Below are 20,845 nucleotides of genomic sequence, written 5' to 3' on the forward strand. Positions count from 1 at the left end.
TTTTGCCGCACAGCTGATTTAGTTGGAATACGGTCTTACATTGACAGGGCAGCCAAGAGCAGGTGATTGAATTCTCCTTGGCAGTGTTTTTGTTTGCATTGTTGCTCGGTTCGTTTGGATCTTTGGTTTATAAGCCTCTTGGGGAGCAATGAGATAACACATCAGCGATACGCTTCATGTAACCACCATGTTCTATCATGCAGCTATTCCTGCTGAGGACTGATGCCAAATATAATACATACATTCAAAGTCCTCTTAATTACATGACATAACATTAATATCGCAACATGTTTGTGAGACGATATACTTACTCGCCAAAAATATCTGTAGATAAGGAAGATAAGATAGATAAGAACCACAAGCACATAACAAACTAAAGGCCAGGAGCTCAGTGAAACACTTCCCCCAAAAAATATTTGGCTTAAACTGGCAACACAGAGTTGACTTGGAAAATTCTGATGTGGATACAACCCTAACTTTAGATGAGAATGTGGACGCTCGAAAAACCCATCATAATCTGCTGGTTTAACTGTCACAATTTAACGTTAACAAGAAAGAGTTAAATACCTGTATATGATAAAATACACAACAAAATATGAACAACCATAAAAAAGAACTTAAAACAATACATTTTAAAGGTCACGTTTACTTACCGGTCACGTTTCAGGAATTATTTTTGATTTCATAACGCGGCGGAGTGAGCCAGCACTCGTGTCAGATACACATGCCTCTAATGATCTCTGCTCGGATTATGAAGTCATGTTTTTAATCGCAACGGCCAAGTCGATTTTATTTGTATAGCCCAATATCACAAATCACAAATTTGCCTTAGGGGGCTTAACTGTCAACTGTCAACAATACAACATCCTTTGTCCTTAGACCCTCGTTTCAAATAAGGAAAAAACTCCCTAAAAAACCTTTTTAATAGGGGAAAAAATGGAAGAAACCTCAAGAAGAGCAACAGAGGAGGATCCCTTTCCCAGGATGGACAGATGTGCAATAGATGTGTGTACAGAATACAACACAAATTACAGAATACAGCGTTGAACAGGATAACAAAATTATAATGGATTTATAATATATTTATGAAGAAGTTGAGGACACCAAGCAGCTTCCAGGTGCAGCCAGAACAGAACAGGACCTGAGCCACACGACCTCCATCACCATGGAGACCTGAGAGGAGGACAGACTACACATGCACACAGGGTAGACTCACATCACACCATTCACATACAAGGGAGAAGATACAAGAAAAGAGAGAAGGATAAAGACGTCATTCAGAGAGAGATAGAGAGAGAGAGAGAGCGAGACAAGATGTGAGGCTGGACTCCTGCAGGATGGGGAACCAGATCCAAAAACTCAGGAAATGGCACCGACAGCCAGGGAAGCAGAGCGATTCCTGGATGGGTGCTGGTCCAGCAAGAGATGCCTGAGAGAAAAGAGGAGAAAATAGGGAGAGAGAGGGAGAGAAGAGAGAGAGAGAGGGGCACACAGCTCGGAGGCTCATGTGCGGTCTTCCTTTTTTTTCAGAGGAGGATTAAAACCACACATCTGTCTCATCAAGGCCATACTGTTTTGTAGGGCCTGAGATTCCACTTATTAAACCATAACCTAGTTTTCATAATTCAATTTTAACATTCTGCAAAATGCTATTATTCCACTGAAAAGCTCTATTTTCTGTCTTCCCTGCAAGCCCAAACCAGGAGTTGCATATGATTTTCCCGAGCTATTTCTGTTGTTTTAACATAGTGAGCCGTCAAGATGTGAAATTTTTCTTTCCTTCATAGCCTCTCGAAGGCTTGAAAGGATCATGGAAGTCATTCAGGGTTTCCAGAAAGGTCTCAAACCCCATTTCTCTGCAGAGTATAATTACTGTGACTAATTGTAATTTTGAGTTCATGCGTTGCCATGTAGGAATGCTTTTAGCAGTTCAGTTCCCCCTAAAATGCACTCACACTTCAAGATCCTGGCCTCTACAGCCAAAGCAATAGTTGTGAACAAGATTCAAAAACAATTAAAATACTACATTTTATGACTGTATGTTGTGTCTGCGCAGTATAAATATTTTAATAAGCTTCATGCTTGTGATGGCAGTTTGAGTTTATGATAAGTTTTTTTTTTTTTTTTTTGCTTTGTAATTATTTCCATGAGCGTGCTGAAGTCTTCCAAGACATTATTAACTATTATTCAAACCATATACTTACATGCACTTTGTCTTGGACCCTAGTTCAAAGAGAGCCTGGCTGCAAGGCACCCCCTTTTGGACTAATGTCCTATTTCTGTGGCCCCTTTTCCGATTGGTATCCCATCCCACCAGTGTTTTGTTGTCAAGATTAATCAAGTTTATGAGCTTGTAGCTGGCGAAAGTTATCATTAGATCATGCATTATATTGTGCTGATAAAAGCACTTTGTCTCTGGTGAGAGATGAAGTTCTGGAAAAAGCATGAAGAAGCATTTGAAATGGGCCAGATAAAATGTTCTTCAGCAGGAATTTCTGTTTCTTGATGGTTTGTCATTTCACCAGTTTTTCAACTACTCTATTATTTCGAGGTACGGTCAGTTTGGGTTCGTAGTATTTTGCATGGCAACCACAGGGAACATAGTGAATTGATTAATGAATGCGTTCAGAACCGACCCCTGTTTATTTTGAGTGTGAGCTTGCATGTAATGTGTTTTCATGTAAGCGCATCGCAGCACTGATGGAATATTAATCTGTTATTTATGTGTGTGTGTGTGTGTGTGTGTGTGTGTGTGTGTGTGTTTCCTCAGTGGAGCAGGTTCCCGTGGAGCACTACACCATCCCCCTCTCGCAGGCCGAGGTCCTGCAGGAAGGAAGTGATGTCACTATGGTTGCCTGGGGGACGCAGGTAGGTAGCGCATCAGTGACACTGGGTAACCTAAGCAGTTTAAAGTTGTCATCTATCTGTGGATCATTTTCCATGGTCACAGGAAGAAGAAAAAAAAGGAGTCGAGCCTCATCAACACTAAATGATGTTTGAAGCCACAGAGGCAAACAGCGGATTAACTTTAAATCTATCACAACCCCCCTCTGTCCCGGCAGGATCTCTCAGCTGGCAGTCTGAGACTATATCTGCCCAGACATCTCCACAACATCATGGCTGTTCTTGGCTCTCCACGTGTTAACAGTACATGTCTGCTGCACATTTTTCCATTGTTGCCTTTCTTTTCAACCGAAAGATTTTATTTTCTGCAGCTTGGGATCAAGGTGCCTGTAACTCACCAGGAGTCAGGCCCGAGATTGATTGTACCCAGCCACTTAAACGGGCTTATCCAGGCCGTAATGTACCTGCAGCACGGGAGGGGGGTTGGAGGGCATACAAGGAAAACGTCTCCGTCAAAGCCAGCATTATTGTTGAAGGGTGAACAGGGAAGAAAGAGGATCCAGTAAAGTAGTGGAAACCGTGGTTCTCCTTTTTTGAAATGCCACTCTTTATTTCCCACCTCATTACTCCTTTCATCTGTCAGGACTCAGCAGATGAGAGCAAAGAAAACAACTTAGAGAGTGGTGTGAAAGACCTCACAGCCCCTAGTCTATTTTATCTGTGGAAATACTTTCACGGCAGCATCATTCCAAAATAAATGCTTAGTGTTATTGAGCTAATTTGTTAGACTGAGGCCATCGCCTGTATCTGTCAAACTGGTTTAAGTACTGACAACTCTTCCAACTGTGATGATTCAGATTTATCACAGCATTTTTTTTTATTTGGAAGCAGCCAATTATGCCTGCCAGTAAACATGAGCTCTGTGAACGCAAGTACTTTATTACTGAAATGATAAATTAATGGGGCTAACTTGCTGCCCATGTTTTGATGTTGAAATGACTGTTTTCAGCTTTCTGTTTATTAGACACTGAGTTATGAAACACTATGCTTTAGCAGAACGAAGGAAAAATATAAACTGTTTATCTTTTTCTGCATTATCTCATTAGACTTTTCTTCTCGCACTCAGATCCATGTGATGAGGGAGGTTGCCAACATGGCTCAAGAGAAACTCGGAGTGTCCTGCGAGGTCATCGATCTACAGACCATCCTGCCCTGGGATATTGAAACTGTTTGCAAGGTGACACAGACACACACACACACACACATGTATCACAGCATCCTGAGCAAAAACATGTCTCAAAGATGACATGAATCTGAACATGAAGGAAACACTCTATACTCTCATTCTCTACTGAGTTTGATTTATATTTTGTTTGTCATGTACATGCACACGAGTGGCATGATACAAATTCCCATGAATGGTTTCACACCATTTCACTTAGAGATATGTGGCAGTAATGCCCCATGAAATGCAGCAATGCATCAACAAAGGTAGTAAAGAAGTCTGTTAGACGGTGGATGGATGTAAACAATGTAGCCTTCAAATTTTTTAGGAAAATTCACCTTTGAAAATGTTTTAGAATACAACGTGCATTTTGGTGAGTAACACTGGAGAAAACTCCACATGGTACATTTTTAACAAAATTCCATAAATATAGTTTTGTATCATTGCCTGTTCTATATATCTAGTGACAGTTTTGGTCACAGACTGTTTAGCCATGTTCTGCATTCCCAAGTGATTACACTCATGTAGATCATTTAGATCATCATTTGGTATAAATACTGTCGCTATTGAAGAGCTGTTCAATAGAATCATCTTCTTCCTGTAGATGTGTATGTTGTGGTGGAGACAATGGCTACCTCGTGCAAGAATCGTGCGAACAGATTCATTCTTAAAATGCACAATGATGAGTGATTAAGAACATTTGTGGCATTCATCCATTTTCTCATACTTAGAATTTTCTCTTAGTTACAAATGAAGTTAATGAGTGGTCCAGACCTGTCATACATGCCATAAATAGATTATCTCTGTATTTCTTCACTGCAGAGACTTACAATGATAGCATTTATCTTCACGTCAAAGCATTCCCTCTTTATTTCTACCACAGTGCAGAGCTGCTCTGATGACATGTCAGCTAGATTCATATTTTCTAATTGTTTCAGGTCTGCTACTACTGACACTCCTAAATTTGTTATGTGTTAATTCGTGTGTGTCTTCTGATTCCTGAAAGCAGGACTTGAAGTTGCGCAGTGTTTTTACTCGGTTCTTTGTGAATGAAGCTCACCCACAAACGGAGCAGAACATGGAGCCTTATATGGCAATTTTAGGGGCGTGGATTATGCTAATTATCACATCTCACAAAGGCACACCTCCTTATGAACAGATGACATTCATCAGGCTGAAACAAGCGATTTATGACAAGTTCAGGCAGTTAAGAGAGTTTGTTGAATCCCACATAGGACTTTCTTATTTTCCTCTTATTGCTTTGCGCAAGAACAAAATATAAGAGAAAAAAAAATAAAATAAGAAAACATTCATGCATTAGGCCCAATGTTCCTCTGGACAGTGTGGTTCTCTTAGCTTGATAAACAGGATTCCTTCCACAGCTGGTAAGATTTGCCTACTAGTTTGTGTTGTCTCTGCCTTCTGCAGTACTGTGGCACTAAGTAAAACAAAATATTTTTGTTTTGGAGGGCTTTGAGAAAGGAGTTTGCTTTCCAGTGGGTATTCTGTTTACTTTGAAATAGTTGCATAGAAAGGTTTTTTTTTTCCCTGGTCACCAGAAGCGAGTGTCAGTAGACTAAACCACCAGGATACCAGCCACGCAAAGTCTGATGTTTTTGAAAAGCTGTTTGGAAATAAAAACCAAGGTGTGTGCGTAAAGGTGGACCTCAAGGAGCTTCACAGACGGAGATGAATCATGCATCTCTCCAGTCTTACTTTTTAAATAGCCTCTGAATATATCATATGCTGTCTGCCTGTGTCAACACGTCTGTTTTTTTTTTTTGCAGACAATCACCAGATACGTTTTAACTGGCCATATTTATCGTCCAATTTTCATGCTCCTCTGATGAAAACATACGACTTTGTCAGTTGAGCATCATGCTGCTCCTGCTGCCAAGCAAATCTTATAACCAACAGTTAAAGCTCAGGATGAAATTGTGGTAGGAGGGTAGTAATTTAATAGGGAGTCAATTGGAACTGATGGCAGAGACTGTAGTATCGCGCTGGTGCTGAAGGACTTGCAACTTGAAGTGCGCAGTAGTCAGTTACAGACTGTTTGTTCAAAGAAGGGACTTCTCAAGTGATTGTGGTAGGTTTTTTTTTGTTTTTTTTTTGAAGCGCTGCCCCATTAAAACAAGTGCCATGAAATTGAATAGTGTGTTTATGGGCTTCTTAGTGGGCCTAATGCCAGTCCTGCCACCTCGGGCCTGTCAACAACATCTCTCCTTGTCATTGCCTCCAACCAAACGCTCACTTAAATGTTGATTTCAAATGCATAAACCAATTTCCCCACAACCCCCAAACACATACACTCACTCACTAACACACAGATCGTGTTCCGCATTTCATTTTTGGCAGTTAAGTCACTCACTGTTGCATTACTCTGATACACTAGTATCCCTAGAGTGTGTTTTTTTTCTCTGCCTCTCCATTGAGACCCTTTTTTTTTCTGATGTGCTCTGCTGGCTGAGCTCAGAAAAAGCCTTTAATCAAGCTATTATCAAATCTCAGTGAAGGCACAATTAATTCCAGGCTAAATCATGATTATTATCACCCAGACTAATGCATAGGAATACAAATTAAAGGCTTTTATTTTAACTTTTCATTAATCTGAAGCGCATCAGCAAATATCCAGATGGGCATTAGTCAGAGTGAAAACAATGTAAGTCTATGACTGTAGTAATGTTATATAAGACTTGTCAATACAAAAGGTGGTGGAGCACAAAGTATATAAATACAAATCTTGTTCTGTTCATTCGATGCATAAAAGGTGTTGAAGGTACAACACCGAGATAACCTTTGCTTGTCCAACGGTAGACATGTCTGCCGTTGTTTATTTCCATTGCTAGGTATGAGCTTTGCCTTTGTTGATGCCACTTCTTTAGAACTGAACCAAAGGAACGTGCATGGTTACAGATGCATTTTGTCTCGCATAAGGAGGGGTTATTTTTGTGGTCTCTGTGTTGACATTCAGCCTATTTTCCGTATGATTTGATTGAGTGCAGTCAGTCTCTTTGAAGCAGTGTTATTTAGCTTCACGGAAATATTATCGAGCTGACTGTGTTTGTCATCAAAGGAAAAGTATGTTGATAAGTATCATTATCGTATCACCAAAAAAAAAGTTTTTTTCCAAGCTGCCAGAAATTAGTCTCACTCAGAATCAATAGGACAGCAAAATGGGCAAAATACTCCCCAAAGGTTAGTGCTGACTTCTCTGCAGCAATGAAGAGAATAGACATGCGTACAATAATGAGAAACACGTCCCTTCGTGTCCTCAATAACCCTGCACAGTGGTGCCCTAACTACTGGGTGCTGCACAGCTGCTTTGGGCTGGCATTACATCTAGATGGTTCTGTGGCTGCAGCTCTGCTGATTCTCTGACATTAAGAGTTTCATCACACAGGAACCCACCCACACAGACCTTGTTTAAACGGAATATCTATATACAGCACCATTTTAAGGCTGCAACTAAGGATTATTTTCATTATTGATGAATCTATCAGGGGGTTTTTTTTTTGTACATCCTAAGAAATGCCAGAAAATAGTGAAAAATGTGCAAAGAGCCTGAGGTGATGTTTTTAAATTTCCTGTTTTGTCTGACCAACAGTTAAAATCTGATGCTGTTCAATTCACAATAATGTATAAAACAAATAAAAGCAGAAATCCTCACAGAAGCAGGAGAAGCACATGTTTAGCACTTTTCCTCAGTAAATTACTGAAACGATTAAGCAATTACCAGAATTGGTGATTCTGTCCATTGACTGATCAGTTAATAGACTAATTGCTTCAGCTCTAAACTGTTTACATTTTATGATTTTTTTCTCAAGTTCTTGGATGTCTAGTTGTTCCTCATGAGCAACGCCTTCACCCATAATTGATGATACTTTTGAATATCATTGGTGTGGTGTAAAAAAACAAACCACACACACACAGTAGTTGAACACTGACATGTTTTTTGAAGCAGTAAATAAATGGTTAAGAGCTGGCGGAGTCTTTTGTGAAAGGTGTCATCTCCTGATAAATGGATTTTTGGGACCAGCACTATTCTTAGCTTCAGAGAGGGAGTAGCCAAGACATTGTGTCAACTTCTTAATTCAAAAGATTGTACACCTGGTGTCCAGCTTTTCCGGCATGCTCACATCTCTCTAAAGCTGTCCTTTTGTACTGCTTATTAACTCGCCGTCAGATGCAGTGAGTGTGCAGACAGTGAGATAGGCCGCAGACACACATCCGGCTGCTGGCAGCCAATTAAAATTTTTCATGTCCTATGAGTCACATTTACCTTGTGTATCCTTCGGTCAGAGATGTGTGTACATGTGCATGTGTAGTGTGGCGAGCTGATTTATATGTACCCCGTGTGTTGTTTTTGAGTGTGGATGTGTAAAATACATGACGAATTATGTGTCTTTCAGCATGAGAGATCATTAAGGCAGTGCTTTGGAGGAACATGCCATCTTTCTGTTTCCTGAGGGATCCATTCTGGCAGACACCAGCTATACTTGGATCTAAATATATTCAACCCTCATGTTGACAAAGGGAATCATGGGCAGAAATTTCTGTAAAAGTACAGAAAAAGTGAGTGTATTTTATTTTGACCCGCTGTCTAGAGCGGTCCAGTAAATGTAATAGTCGTTCTTTAAGGGATAAACAAAATGGTTGGTTTACCTCTGCCAGACCCATGGCTCAGATGATATGCTGTGGAAAGTCTCCCTTGGTCAAAGTACGTGTGGAGATTTGGTTGTGTAAAGACTCTCATGTTGGGAGCACACTTTTTATTGTCACTCATATGCCAGTTCAGCCAACATTTCTGTCAGTTCTTACATGGGTCTAGGTTTGTTTGACTTGGCTTGGAGTTAGCCTGTCAGCAGAATTAAAAAAATAAAAAAATCTCTGCACACATTATTGTATTAGTCCATCGTTAGTGATTCAGCCTCACTCTCAGGTTTTCCAGACTCCAGATCCGGCCAACGAAGAATCAGAGAGGCTAGCCAGGGCCGCTCTGTAATACAGTCATTGGTTCTTTAACCATGATTGGAGACGGCACTTCCCACCGCACCACACAGAGGTCCTGTTGGGCAACAGCTCATGCACCCGGAGTACCTCATGGACCTTCGCAACAGACTGCTCTGTCCACCATCAGGCACATCTGCCATTCCAAACAGGCCTGTCCAAGACAAACCTGTCGGCTGATTTGGCCAAAACGAAGTGTCATTATTAAGCCCCACAGAAAGGCTCCGAAATCATTGTGTGCTTGTCACAATTGAAAAGCCTCAAGAAGAAGTCATGTCAAATTATGCATTTTGTATTTTACCAGAGGCCTGTGCAGGAATTGGATTTTTTACGCCCCTTATCCCTCCCGATCTGTGCTTTACAGTACTGAAAGCACGCTGTAAACACTGCATTTGTGCATTATTGTAAACCAACCTTAGAGTAGAGTTAAGCATGCACTTTTCTTCCTTTTTGCTCCGAATGATTGTTTCGATGAGTCAACTTTACATCTTTTACTAAAAGTAACTGCACATGTTGCAGCTGGCCAAGAGGCTGTCACTGTAAGGAGTGGTAATATCTTGTGGGAAAAGCTGTTTTCATAACCTGTGTTATGTTGTTATCTCTTAGTTACTCAATGAGCACACAGCTCGCTCTGTCATTTTTCTGCCTGTCTCCCTTTATCTCTTTCGCCTTCCCGACTCTCTCAGTGTTATTGGAATCATCGCACAGAATAATTTCTTTCTTTTCAACCACGATGAGTAAGGGCATGTCCTTTCGGCAAGTCGGTGCTAGCCTTCCAGTTTGCAAGTCCCGTCTGCTCCTATAAAAGACCTAATGTGATACTGCATTCAAAACCTGTCAAACACTCACCCCCTGTAAGGGTGAAAGTGTATGTAAAAAGGTTGTAGTTTCCTCCATCATCAACAAACTTGCAGCTTGAATTCATATCAGCTTGGATCCATATCAGCTTGGATTCATATCAGTTACAGCAATTTCCAATGGCAATGAATCATCGCAGCTGAAAAAAGGATCAAAACATTGATTTCAAAACTCAAAATCACAAATCAAGTCACTCCTGCAGCATAACCCACTGCTTTGCTGTATACCTGTAGGCTTTGTACTGTATATGGCCTTGTTTAGCAAGCATGCATCTCTTCTAGGGAGGAGTCTGGAAGAGCTACTGTGTTGACTTTTTTTGAGGTATCTAGACCTTTCTGCGGCTTTTCTGAAAATATCTAATGCATACATGATGGGTTAAAAATGTAAATTTCATGCATTAAAATTGTTGTATAATTGGATCTGTTTTCAATTACATAGCATCAGTGACTACAGTGAGTGGTCCCCTATGCAGTGAACAGAGTGAAAGCACAGACCGCCTCTATGTTAGGAACACCGTGGCTGTGGGACTTGAGCAATGACCATGTGCTCTGCAAATACAGACGGCAGTTCTACAAAGACGGTACATTCAATAACTCAGACTGATCTAAAGCATAATATTATCCATTGTGTTAATAGGATAATAGAATAATATATTACTTTGGATGAATTAGGGAGGCATTGTGCAAACCTGTGAGGATTACGATGTGTCAAAGCAAGTGCTTGTCATGAAATTGTTTGGTATTGGGACATCTTGATTTGCTGAACCAGTTACAGTGTGTGAATATTTAGTGTTTGGCTCAGTGCGGATTTTGATACTGTCAGGACAAGAGATGCCTGTAGGTGCCTGTGTGTGCCTGGTAACAGTTTACTCCATCTCATTGTCTTCTCTTAAATGTGTGTAAACTTTCTCCCACAATGGATGTGCCTCTTGGCCTGCACTCCAGCTGAATTCTCTGTGACTGCAGCGCTGTCTGGATCTTAGCCCTCCTAGTGATGCAACCGATTTGGCTGAACCTGTTCAACCCTCAAAACACATGCAGGAGGAGTCACTTAAGGACTTGCAGTGCACAAGTGCAGCAATATCTCATGTCTTACAGCATATAAATTAAGCCTTCGTCCGAGTCGCAAACAAAGGCAGAGCGTAATGGATGCCTGACAGAGGAAGACGAGATGTAGGGGGGGGGGGGTGCTTAAGCAGGAATGTGCAGCAGCATCTGTTCTGTGGCACTGTGATTCTTGGAAGTGATGCAGGTTGCAATGTCTGCGTGTTCTGAGTACTCCGGAGTCTGTTGACTCACTGTACAGATAAGACCTTCTTATCACGGCTCTACTCACCCCTCACTCTCTCATAATGGTTTCAAGCTGTAATGTGTGTCCTGAGCCAGACGGCAGGTAAATACAGTGTATGGAAGCAGCCGGGAGTCAGGCAGGACACTGTATGCTCACAGTATGTTTGTTTGTTATGCGTTGAGGTGGAAAAAGACATGAGCGCAAATGGACTCAGGGAGCCACCAGCCATTTTCTGCTCAATGTCACGTTCGCTATGTTGTTCTCGTCTTGACGGCTGTGGTTGCCATTGTTTTTAATAATACCTACCATAATTATATGGGGTGAATAAACTGTCATTTGAAGTAGCCTATAAAGAGACTTTAGAATAGCTGTGGACGAGTGACTGATGGAAAATATTCCAAAATTGCTACCACACGTTAATATGGAACATAATCATTAAAAAGATGATACTTAAATAATATTTAATTTCCTGTATTAATGTAAAACTAATCCTGGCTTCCTCTGATGGAAACTACTTTCTGATAATGAATAAAAACAGATTGAGGCAGTTTCTTTGCTTTAAACCATAACTTTAATATTCATGATTTATAAAGCAGTCTGGCTGTTGCCTTCAGCAGGAAAACAGTGAAACCAAACAAGCAATATCGATGCACTGATATTTACCCCCAATCCAACTCATCCCAACCAACTGTCATCTGAAAATGTTTTGGAAAATTTGATCTAATATCATAATATTGGAATGTTCAGATTATTGCATTTAAGTGAGCTTTCAATTTGATGATCAGCTTTCCTTGTGGCAGGAATCTGCCAGGGATTTTTCCGTTTCCCCAATTTTGACACAGGATTGTTCTGCCACATCTGGCAGTAACATTTTTAATAACTCTATAATAAACATCAAGGCCTTTGCCCAGTTCACAAGAGACCCTGAGCTCAGTTGCAGAGAAATTATGATGATGTCAGCTTGTTAACGATTCTACAACTCGCAGCCTTTATTTTTTTGTCAGGTGGTCAATGGAAAAAATAGACGGATTTTTAAAAAAAAACATTTTTATTGTTAAGAAGCCAGAGAAAAGTGACAAATTTATATTTTACAAGGACTGGACACATTCCCTATCCCACCACACTTTAAAATACTAGCCTCATTATTCTTGTGTTTCAGCTAAAGTCTTGTTCAGTTATTAAAATGTGTGGAGCCCGCCCAACAAAACCAGGTTTTTGAGCGGCCACATGGAAATTTGTTGAAGCAAGTCTGCTGGCAAACGCCGTTTTTGAGAGTGCTCACTTGATCCTAATTTGTCTGTTGCATGTGAACATGCTTGCAGCCTGAACGTGGCACGGCAGGTTTAATTCATGTTGTCACTGAAGCGGTGACGCTGAAACCCTACCTTGAAACGTGTTCACTGATTGTACTGCACATTCCCCTCCTCAGTTTAAGATGATGGAAACATCTCACTTCAAACGAAGCCAAAAGAAAACATAATCTGAACCTGGCAGCATTACCGATCATTTGAAGTAATTTGAATTGGGTTCGTTCCAACAGCACCCGGTGCTTCCTTTGAGCCTTGCATTTCCACGAAAGCCAACTCAAGAACTTTGAGTGGAAATGATGGCCCATCCTTTTTATTTTATTTCCCAATTTGAATGTTGAGCCTTGAGCTTGTCATCATAATAATGTAGAGCTGCACATTACAGCTACCAACAGGTGGCCTCCAGATGATGGTCCCGGACCTGCCTGTTTCTTCCGACCAGTGTTATTAACAAGAAAGGCTTGTTTCCACTGTATTTTAGACCAGTGTTATTCAAATAAGAGCAAGGCAACAGGAAAAATATCTGGACGGTAGTACTGTCACATACGGCAGAGTAAACGAGCTTCAGTTAAATTGTTACCATATGGGTTTCTGATACCTCTTAATTTTTTTTTCTCGCAATAATTGATGAGAATGTTTGCTTGTAAAGATTTGTCTTGCTTTAGTATTTTAATGTTTCGTCTTAAGTCATAATACAAGGAATGGCAATTGACGTAACTAAGCCATTTTTACTTTTGATTTTTATTCATCATCTTGCCAAACGTAAGAGTCATAGATTGTGTTTCTGTTTTTTAAACTGCTGTAGTGCAAAATAAATGCAAAAATAGATGGTCTATTAGAACTCTACTTCTATGTTTCTGAAATTCTGCAGCAGTTGCCAGCGGGGATGTGGAAAGATTGTGGTGTCTCACTGCTAATTTGAAAAAATAGAAAATATGATTTGGTTTAAAAAGGAAAGCCACAAATATGTGCTCGTATTTGTGTTTTAGAATAAAAATAAACACAAAAGTAAGATTACAAATTGATCTGAAGCCGATCTTAGCCTAAATGTCTAGTATACCAATTGACAAAATTGCAGAAAATGAAGCAACCATTAAGCCAGCTAAAAAGCTTTTGACACTCCAAGTAATAGGATGAATGCAAATTTGACCCACTGAATCTACTGGGGAATAAAATAGGAGACCAAGCTAAAACATTGACAATTTCAGAATTCCTGAATAAATCATTTCAACAATCTTCACTTTTATGTTAAATGTGATGTAAATAAACATCACATTTAAGAGCGTTTGTGGCCACAGACATTTGATCATTTGTCATGCCAATTTATTCTTATTTTATGCACTTTGCAGTCATGTGGCTCCTCTGATACCTCTTATGGCATAGCTATATAGTGTCAATCATAATTGAGAGGAAAATGTACTGTGTGTACTAAGTTTTAGTAGAAATTTGTAATTAAATTAAGAGATGGGGAGAAGGGAGGAGAAAAAAGAAGAGAGTAAAGTAGTGTCATAAGCTTTAATCATTCACAAATGTGCGTGCCTGGGAATTCATGACACCCATTGGTAATTGGCCTTAATAACTTCACATCTAACAACTGGTCTCAAAGTGTGCTATTAACGTGTCAAATGTTTGCAAATCCAACAAATGAGAATTCCACATAGAGAATATTATTAATCTGTAGGATGTTTGGAATGTGCAGGGAAATGATTTTTGAAAAGATGGGAACCCCTGCTATGTGCCAGAGGATTGTTCCCAGGAAAAACATACCAGACACTGTGTGTTTAGAACAGCAGATGTCAAACCTTTGATGAACTGTCTGTACATTCAGTCAGCGTTGTATCAATATGTGAGAGATTCCAAAATGGATTTTATATAAATGAAAATGTCAGGAAATATTACTTTGAGCGCAGATAGTTTGTATTCACATCTGGATTCATTGTAGTTTGGTGTCCTTGCTCGGGTGATTCCCTGGCAGATCTGACACCCAGCATGGCAGCGAGCTGACTACCTTTATCTGAATCTGTGGTCTGGAGCCTGGCCAGGGAAGGGGCAGGCAGCCTGCTAGCGATTAGCACGCAGACGGACTGGGATCATGCCTGTGTTTCCCTTTCAGTCGAGGGGTCTCAGCCAGTATGTGCTCACTGGCCCACCACAACACTCCTAATATCTTTGGCCCGTTGTCACACACACTGGAAACAATCAAAGTAGAAGAAAATGGCATAGGAAGAAAGTGGCCAGAGGTTTGGGCCCCACTCCCTGCATTCTTATTATTGTAGCCCACGTCTGTAATTACAATGTTAACACTGTGCGCTGTGGACCGAACTAGCAGGACTTTGTGGAGAGAAAGAAAGAAAGAAAACATGTGGGGCAGGAGAGAGCTGGATAGAGATTGGAGTCAGGAGGGGGGTGGGGGGGGATTTAAGGGGAGGGGGGATGGTCATACTTGCCTTTTGGACTGTGTGTGTGTGTGTGTGTCATAACTTTTGTCATGTGTCGCGCTGCAGCAGTGTTTCGGTGGTTATATAAGTGGAAAATTACTCATGGTTGTTTTTCGGTGATGGATCCAGAATCCTCTTTTGGTGTCGCTGGTGAAGTATGGCGTAATGCAACACCAGGAAAAGAATAAACCCATAGGGAGCACTGGGATGATTAATCTAGACCCAACAAGTATTAGCGTTTGATTTTGATGAAGCCTGTTTGTGGCTTACCAGAAATTTTCAAGGTATAGTAATCTTCCCTCTGTTTCTCCTCCAGTTCCCCCACCCCCCACTTGTGTCCGTCTCTCACTGACTTCTTTTCCATTCTTCTTCCTGGCTGAAACTAGTGTTCACATTCCACAGCTAGGCACTGGAGATTTCTCAAATTCTTCCCAGTGTCACTCACTGGAGAAAGGTGGCCTGAGATTTGCCAAATCCACGCATAGACACATTGAAAAATCATATAGGCTCATAGTTCTGACAGACACTCAGAATAAAGACGCATTGTGTGTACTAGCCATGGTTGTTCTGTTGTTTTTCAAAGAGACAGACTGTGTCACTCACCCCAGGCTGTCTCCCATGCAGATCAAACAGATGAGATTAATTACCGCAGACTGTTGAAAATGGACACACTAATCAAAATGAGGCCGCGAAATTACACTCTTTTCTGTTCCATTTCTCCCATTCAGTGATTGTTGGCTAAACACAATTTTGATACCAGATGATAATGATGATGATGGTGATGACAGTTTTTGTTATGAAATGGGCCCACTAAAAGCAAAAGGCACTTTGGATTGGATGGGCTTTTGCTTCTTTGGGCCAGGTCATCAGTTTTCCACTGGAGAGGACGGTTTAGTTAAGGAGCCTTGGCCAGAGGTGTGGGCAGATTGAGATCATTGAGGTCAGCCTGAAGGCTGATAGCAGGACTCAGTGGAAAAGGCAGAGTGTCTGAAGTCACAAGGACAGAGAGACATCCAAGAGGTCCACTAGGTTACAACACACACTATGATTTTCTGTTGCCCAGGTATTCTCCAGATCCTTTAAAAGTCAGTTATAAATCATGAAGTCAGTTACGTAAACTATAATCAAACCCAAATATGATAATAAAAATTCCTCAATCTTGATTAGAGATTTTTATGGGGTTTTTTTCTTACACCAACATTTCACGACTTTTATTAATGTGACTTTTTTGTTTATTACAGTATTTTGGATTTCACTTTCAAACACAGTTGGGAATTATTAACAATTATTTAATTTTTTTTATTTTTCTTTTTCACGTTTTTCTTAGACTTTCCATTTATTGTTGGAAAGTCTAAGAAATTTCAGTGTTCAGTTTAGAAGTTTTGACAATTTTTTTTTTGACTGCACTCAGAGTTCATTGAGGCCAGCACTCTGATTTCTTTTATACTGAAGTTGGTGAAGTTAGAGTTTTTAAAAAACAAACAGAAATTTAAATTCTCCTCACTTTTTGTGTAAGGAAATATAAACTATGGTGATACTGTGGGTGATGTGCATTTCAAAAAAAAATGGTACAACTAGATTTGGGCATATTTGTGGAAACAGCATCAAAGATTCAAGCTTCTGGTTGGGCGTTTCCCATGGCAGCATTTGACTGACATCTGAGGTCTGACACTGCTTGGCGACATGCTGTAAACTTCTGTGGTGTGCTACTGGCTGGAGCATGTCATAGCCCTGTATAGCCTATCAATGTTAATACTAGACGTTTTCCCTCCTTTTTTCAACAAGCCCACATAGTGATGATTGAAGATGTCTGGCCATTTTCATCATTCAACATTTGGTGGTACCCATCACACCGTTAAGTTTGTATTCATCTTGGAAAGTGGAGGCTAGCAAGTCTGGCTAACTAGCTTTCACAACTTATTTTCACAACTGCTAGCTCCCCCACACTCAGGGCTGCTTTCATCCCACATTATACAAAGGGAGGGGTCTAGCTAGCATTAGTTAGCATTAACCCTTTTTTATGGGTCAAGTTGTGATGGCAAATGACCTTTGAGAAACCAGTAGTCCTTCAACTTCAGCACTCCGTGTGTTAAAGGTGCAATATACGACATTCAGCCCCACTAGATGGCGGCAAACAACTGTTTGCTATGTAAAGATGTAGTGGAGCAATGGCGTCCTGAGCAGAGAATGAAGTCACACTACCTCTATGTGTGGTGTTATCCAAGCTTCTCTGTTCCTTGTTTTGATGGTCCATTTTCAACACGGCGGCCAGGTCACAAGCTTTCTCATATTACAGCTAAACAGTACACTAAAATATGTTCCTGAAAACATTTGAGGCAAGAAAAAGGCAAAAGGCAGTAAAGGAATCTTGATCCATATTTGATCAGTGCTGCCTAGTTTGACAGTTTGATCTCAGTTTCGTGAGCTGTGTTCAGATGCCACTTTCTTTTTTCCCCCCCAACTCTGTTGAGTAAACGACACGCATTTGTTTTGGTCTGAGATGCTGGTGCTCTAGTGCGACATCTAGTGGGGCTGAATATCATATATATTACACCTTTTTAAACCACGACTCAAATCCCAACACAGAGTAATGAACACATGCAGTTGAGGAGTAACATATGGAGTGCTGAAATCACAGATGAGGCTTAGCAGCGGCTAACAACGTGCAATAGTGAGAATTATTCTTAGTGCCTTCCCGCACAGACATTGCACCAATCAACTTACAGTGCTGGCATCATCATTTGATAGCAGCACAGAGAACACTAATGTAGGAGATGTAGGAATTTTTGGGTGCAGCAAATTTTGGAAAAAACAATACATAGTTTCATCCCATCTTTTAACATATCCCATGTGCAAAATACCAACTGATGAAACAAATCTAAATTCTTCGACATGGTAAATTATGTTGACTGGTGTGTGACTGTCACGTGGGACATGTGATTTTTCGTTTCCTTAAAACCTCATTTTGTATAATATTGTTGTGAGCCAGATGCAGTTGCCTGTAAGGTCCTTGTGCTCCTGCAGGAATGTTGCGGGTACTGGGATGCATTAAACAAGTTTCCTGTGTGGAGGTTTGTGAAGAGCTGTAGCAGGGGGTTTCTGTTTGAGCTTTCTCTCTCATTGCTTCCTCATATTGTGTTTTGTGATTGATGTTTTGTGGATGCTACAACCACCACAACGCACAACCACAGTTTACGCAGTATTGTCTTTTAACTATTGTCATTGTATTTAAACCACCAAAATATACACACAATGGTGTGGACTACCTTTTTCATACCAACATTGTGACATGTATTAGCTGGGCAGGAAACACTTCTTTCCCCATTTTGGTTGCTAAGGAGGTTTGATACATTTTAATGAAGTGATGAACATTCACGTGAGGAACGTACTAACAGTATACAAATGTAATTAGACACTGGTTTGTACAGTATGTAGGTCTAAATCTAATTGCTGCAAAATTAAAGCAGTTAATGATGTGAAAATGATGCAATATGAAGTAGGCTTGTTCTTCTATTGGAAGTTTAGAAGTTTCACACCAATGTTCTCTGCTGTCAGACAAAGATTGACTTACACTTAGATATTAATATTTTACACAGAAATACACACATTTTAAACATAGCCAACAAGAGTTTCATAGTTTATTAAATTAAAAAACGAGAAAAAAACAGGTCTGATAGCTAATCATAGTTAATCGATGATTAATCTGCTGATTATTTTCTCAATGAATTGACTAATCATATCACCTCTAATAGAGACAATTCAACACTGTTACATGTCTTCAACAGAACTAAGCTTCACAATGGTACTTTTTATTGAGAGGCTATAGCTGCGTTGTGCAATTACTGTGTATTCCTGTTATTCTTTCCACCCCCTGTAGTGTTGATTAGCCTAACCAAGGAGGCCACTGTAGAGAAGGATGTTTCTTTTCACAGTGACTTACTTTGTGCATTTAACATTAACATTTCCATTCTCCCTAGAAAATTCAAGTCCATTTACACCAGATATTATGTAATTATTTTCATTTTATACAGGTTATCCTACTGAGTAAAAATCCTCCTTACAAGAAAGTCAGGATGTTTATATCCACAGGAATCATCCCTTTGTTATGTTATACGGGGCTTTATGGGGCCTTTAAAAATCGCTGATTGATTTTTACCTCTTTGCTGTCTGCTCATACATGCGGCAGCCTGTGGGATGCTCACAAAGAGCTGTCATCAAGTTGGAGTGCGTGCAGCAGTAGTTGTGTCTGTGTGTACACACTGATGCGCAGTCGGGGGTACAGTATAGTTGCAGGGCAGAAAGGTAGAGTGTGTGTATGCGTGTGTGTCAGGGAGTAATTGAGTTGAATTGGTTTTAATGGGTCTTTATGGGATGTTTGGAGTTATTTCTGTCTGAGGTCTCCTCTGGCGTCCTGGCTCCTCTGGAGGATGGCTTGGCCCTCCGCCCAGTGCAGAGGCTGTTCTACACTTTCTCTCCTGCTCTTTCATTCTTATGCTCTCTCACCCTCTCTCTCTTTCTGGTTCTCACTTTCCCTCTCTCTGTCGTGAGAGAGAGAGAGCGAGTGATTGTATGGCACCAAAAGAGCGAGTGAGTGTTTGTGTTTCCTCCCGCCCTTCTTCCCTCTGAGCTGTGATTTAACGGGGCCTCCGGTTCGCCAAGTACTCACCCTTCTCCGCTAATCGCAGAGCGCCACTTTAAAGGCCCAAGCAAGTAGTCAGGCCTCGTCCCAACTCTCATTTGTCATGGAGATCACATGGTGGCGCTTGAGTTAGGACCCTGCGGTGGCCGCGCAATTACAGGGTCGGCGGAAGGGAGCGAAGCCAGCGGATCCAGCGGCAAGGACGACTCCTCAGTGGCGGCACAGAACTAAACTTTCTCTTCCTGTCACATTTTGATGGACGGCCTGAGGGAAGAGGAGGCATACTATATGGGAAGACAGGGAGTCACGTACAGTCTAGTGTGTGTGTGTGCTTTCAGTACAAGCACAGCCGATTTTGTTTTTGTCATCACCACTATTTTTATATTATTCTAGACCAATTTAGTGGTGTAAAAATACAGATCCAACAAATAAGTGTTGGCAACTTCTTCTGGAAAGACTGTTTCGAAAACTTTCAGAACTCATTCGAAAGCACATTATGGGATTCTGCACCAGTCAAACCGCAACCCAATTTAGCTCCAAATATGAACTGTTTTTATTCACTTCTCATCGCCACAGTCTGTACACTGTCCTTTTAGAATGAGTTAGTGCTCTGTCATAACTATCTCCTGTATAAATGTGCCACTGTTAGGGTTAGATTTCTTTTTTCTATTTGCATGCGTCTCCTTTTTTGCTAAGGTAACACTTAAATACCAAAATACCACAACAGCATCACCAGCAGGAGATAAGCTGTGAAAGTGACTCACTGTCATAAATCAATCAATCCTGAATGAGCAGCGTTTGAGAAGCTGTGTGTGCGTCTGCATGTGTGAATGTGTACATGTGGTTGTGTGGTGTGTGTGCACATGCCTTTGTGTGGCCCCCATCCGTATGTGTGTGACTGAGTATATATGCCATGGGAGAGTGACAGCTCTGACCTTAGCCTCTGAGGACATGCCAGGTCACTGGCCGCCAGCCTCTCAGTGGTGAGGCCACATAGTGGGGAGCACTGAGACTGAGAGCACAGACTTTGTGAGAGCAGGGAAGGATTAATAGATGGTTTGAAGAATGGATTGAAGGCGGAGCCAAAAGAAAAACGGGTGACGAGGATGAGACGAACCACAGCATGGAGGAAAGACGGATTTGGGAAGTGCAGGAAGGAAGGAGCCTGATGGAGGAAGAGACAGAACGTAGAAGTAGTGATGATGTAGCGACTGCGGCAGGACGAGCTCCATGC

General features: G+C 40.9%; 1 protein-coding gene across 1 annotated transcript in view; it reads left to right on the forward strand.

Moving 5' to 3' along the window:
- bckdhb (branched chain keto acid dehydrogenase E1 subunit beta) overlaps nt 1–20,845 on the forward strand; it is a 55,265-nt gene that overhangs the window by 15,142 nt on the left and 19,278 nt on the right. Inside the window, exons 7-8 of the mRNA XM_067602308.1 lie at nt 2,771–2,868; nt 3,971–4,081. Coding sequence (XP_067458409.1) covers nt 2,771–2,868; nt 3,971–4,081 — 209 coding nt within the window. The remainder of the gene's footprint in view (nt 1–2,770; nt 2,869–3,970; nt 4,082–20,845) is intronic.

The sequence above is a fragment of the Thunnus thynnus genome, chromosome 10, assembly GCF_963924715.1.
Source record: "Thunnus thynnus chromosome 10, fThuThy2.1, whole genome shotgun sequence".
Lineage (NCBI taxonomy): Eukaryota > Metazoa > Chordata > Actinopteri > Scombriformes > Scombridae > Thunnus > Thunnus thynnus.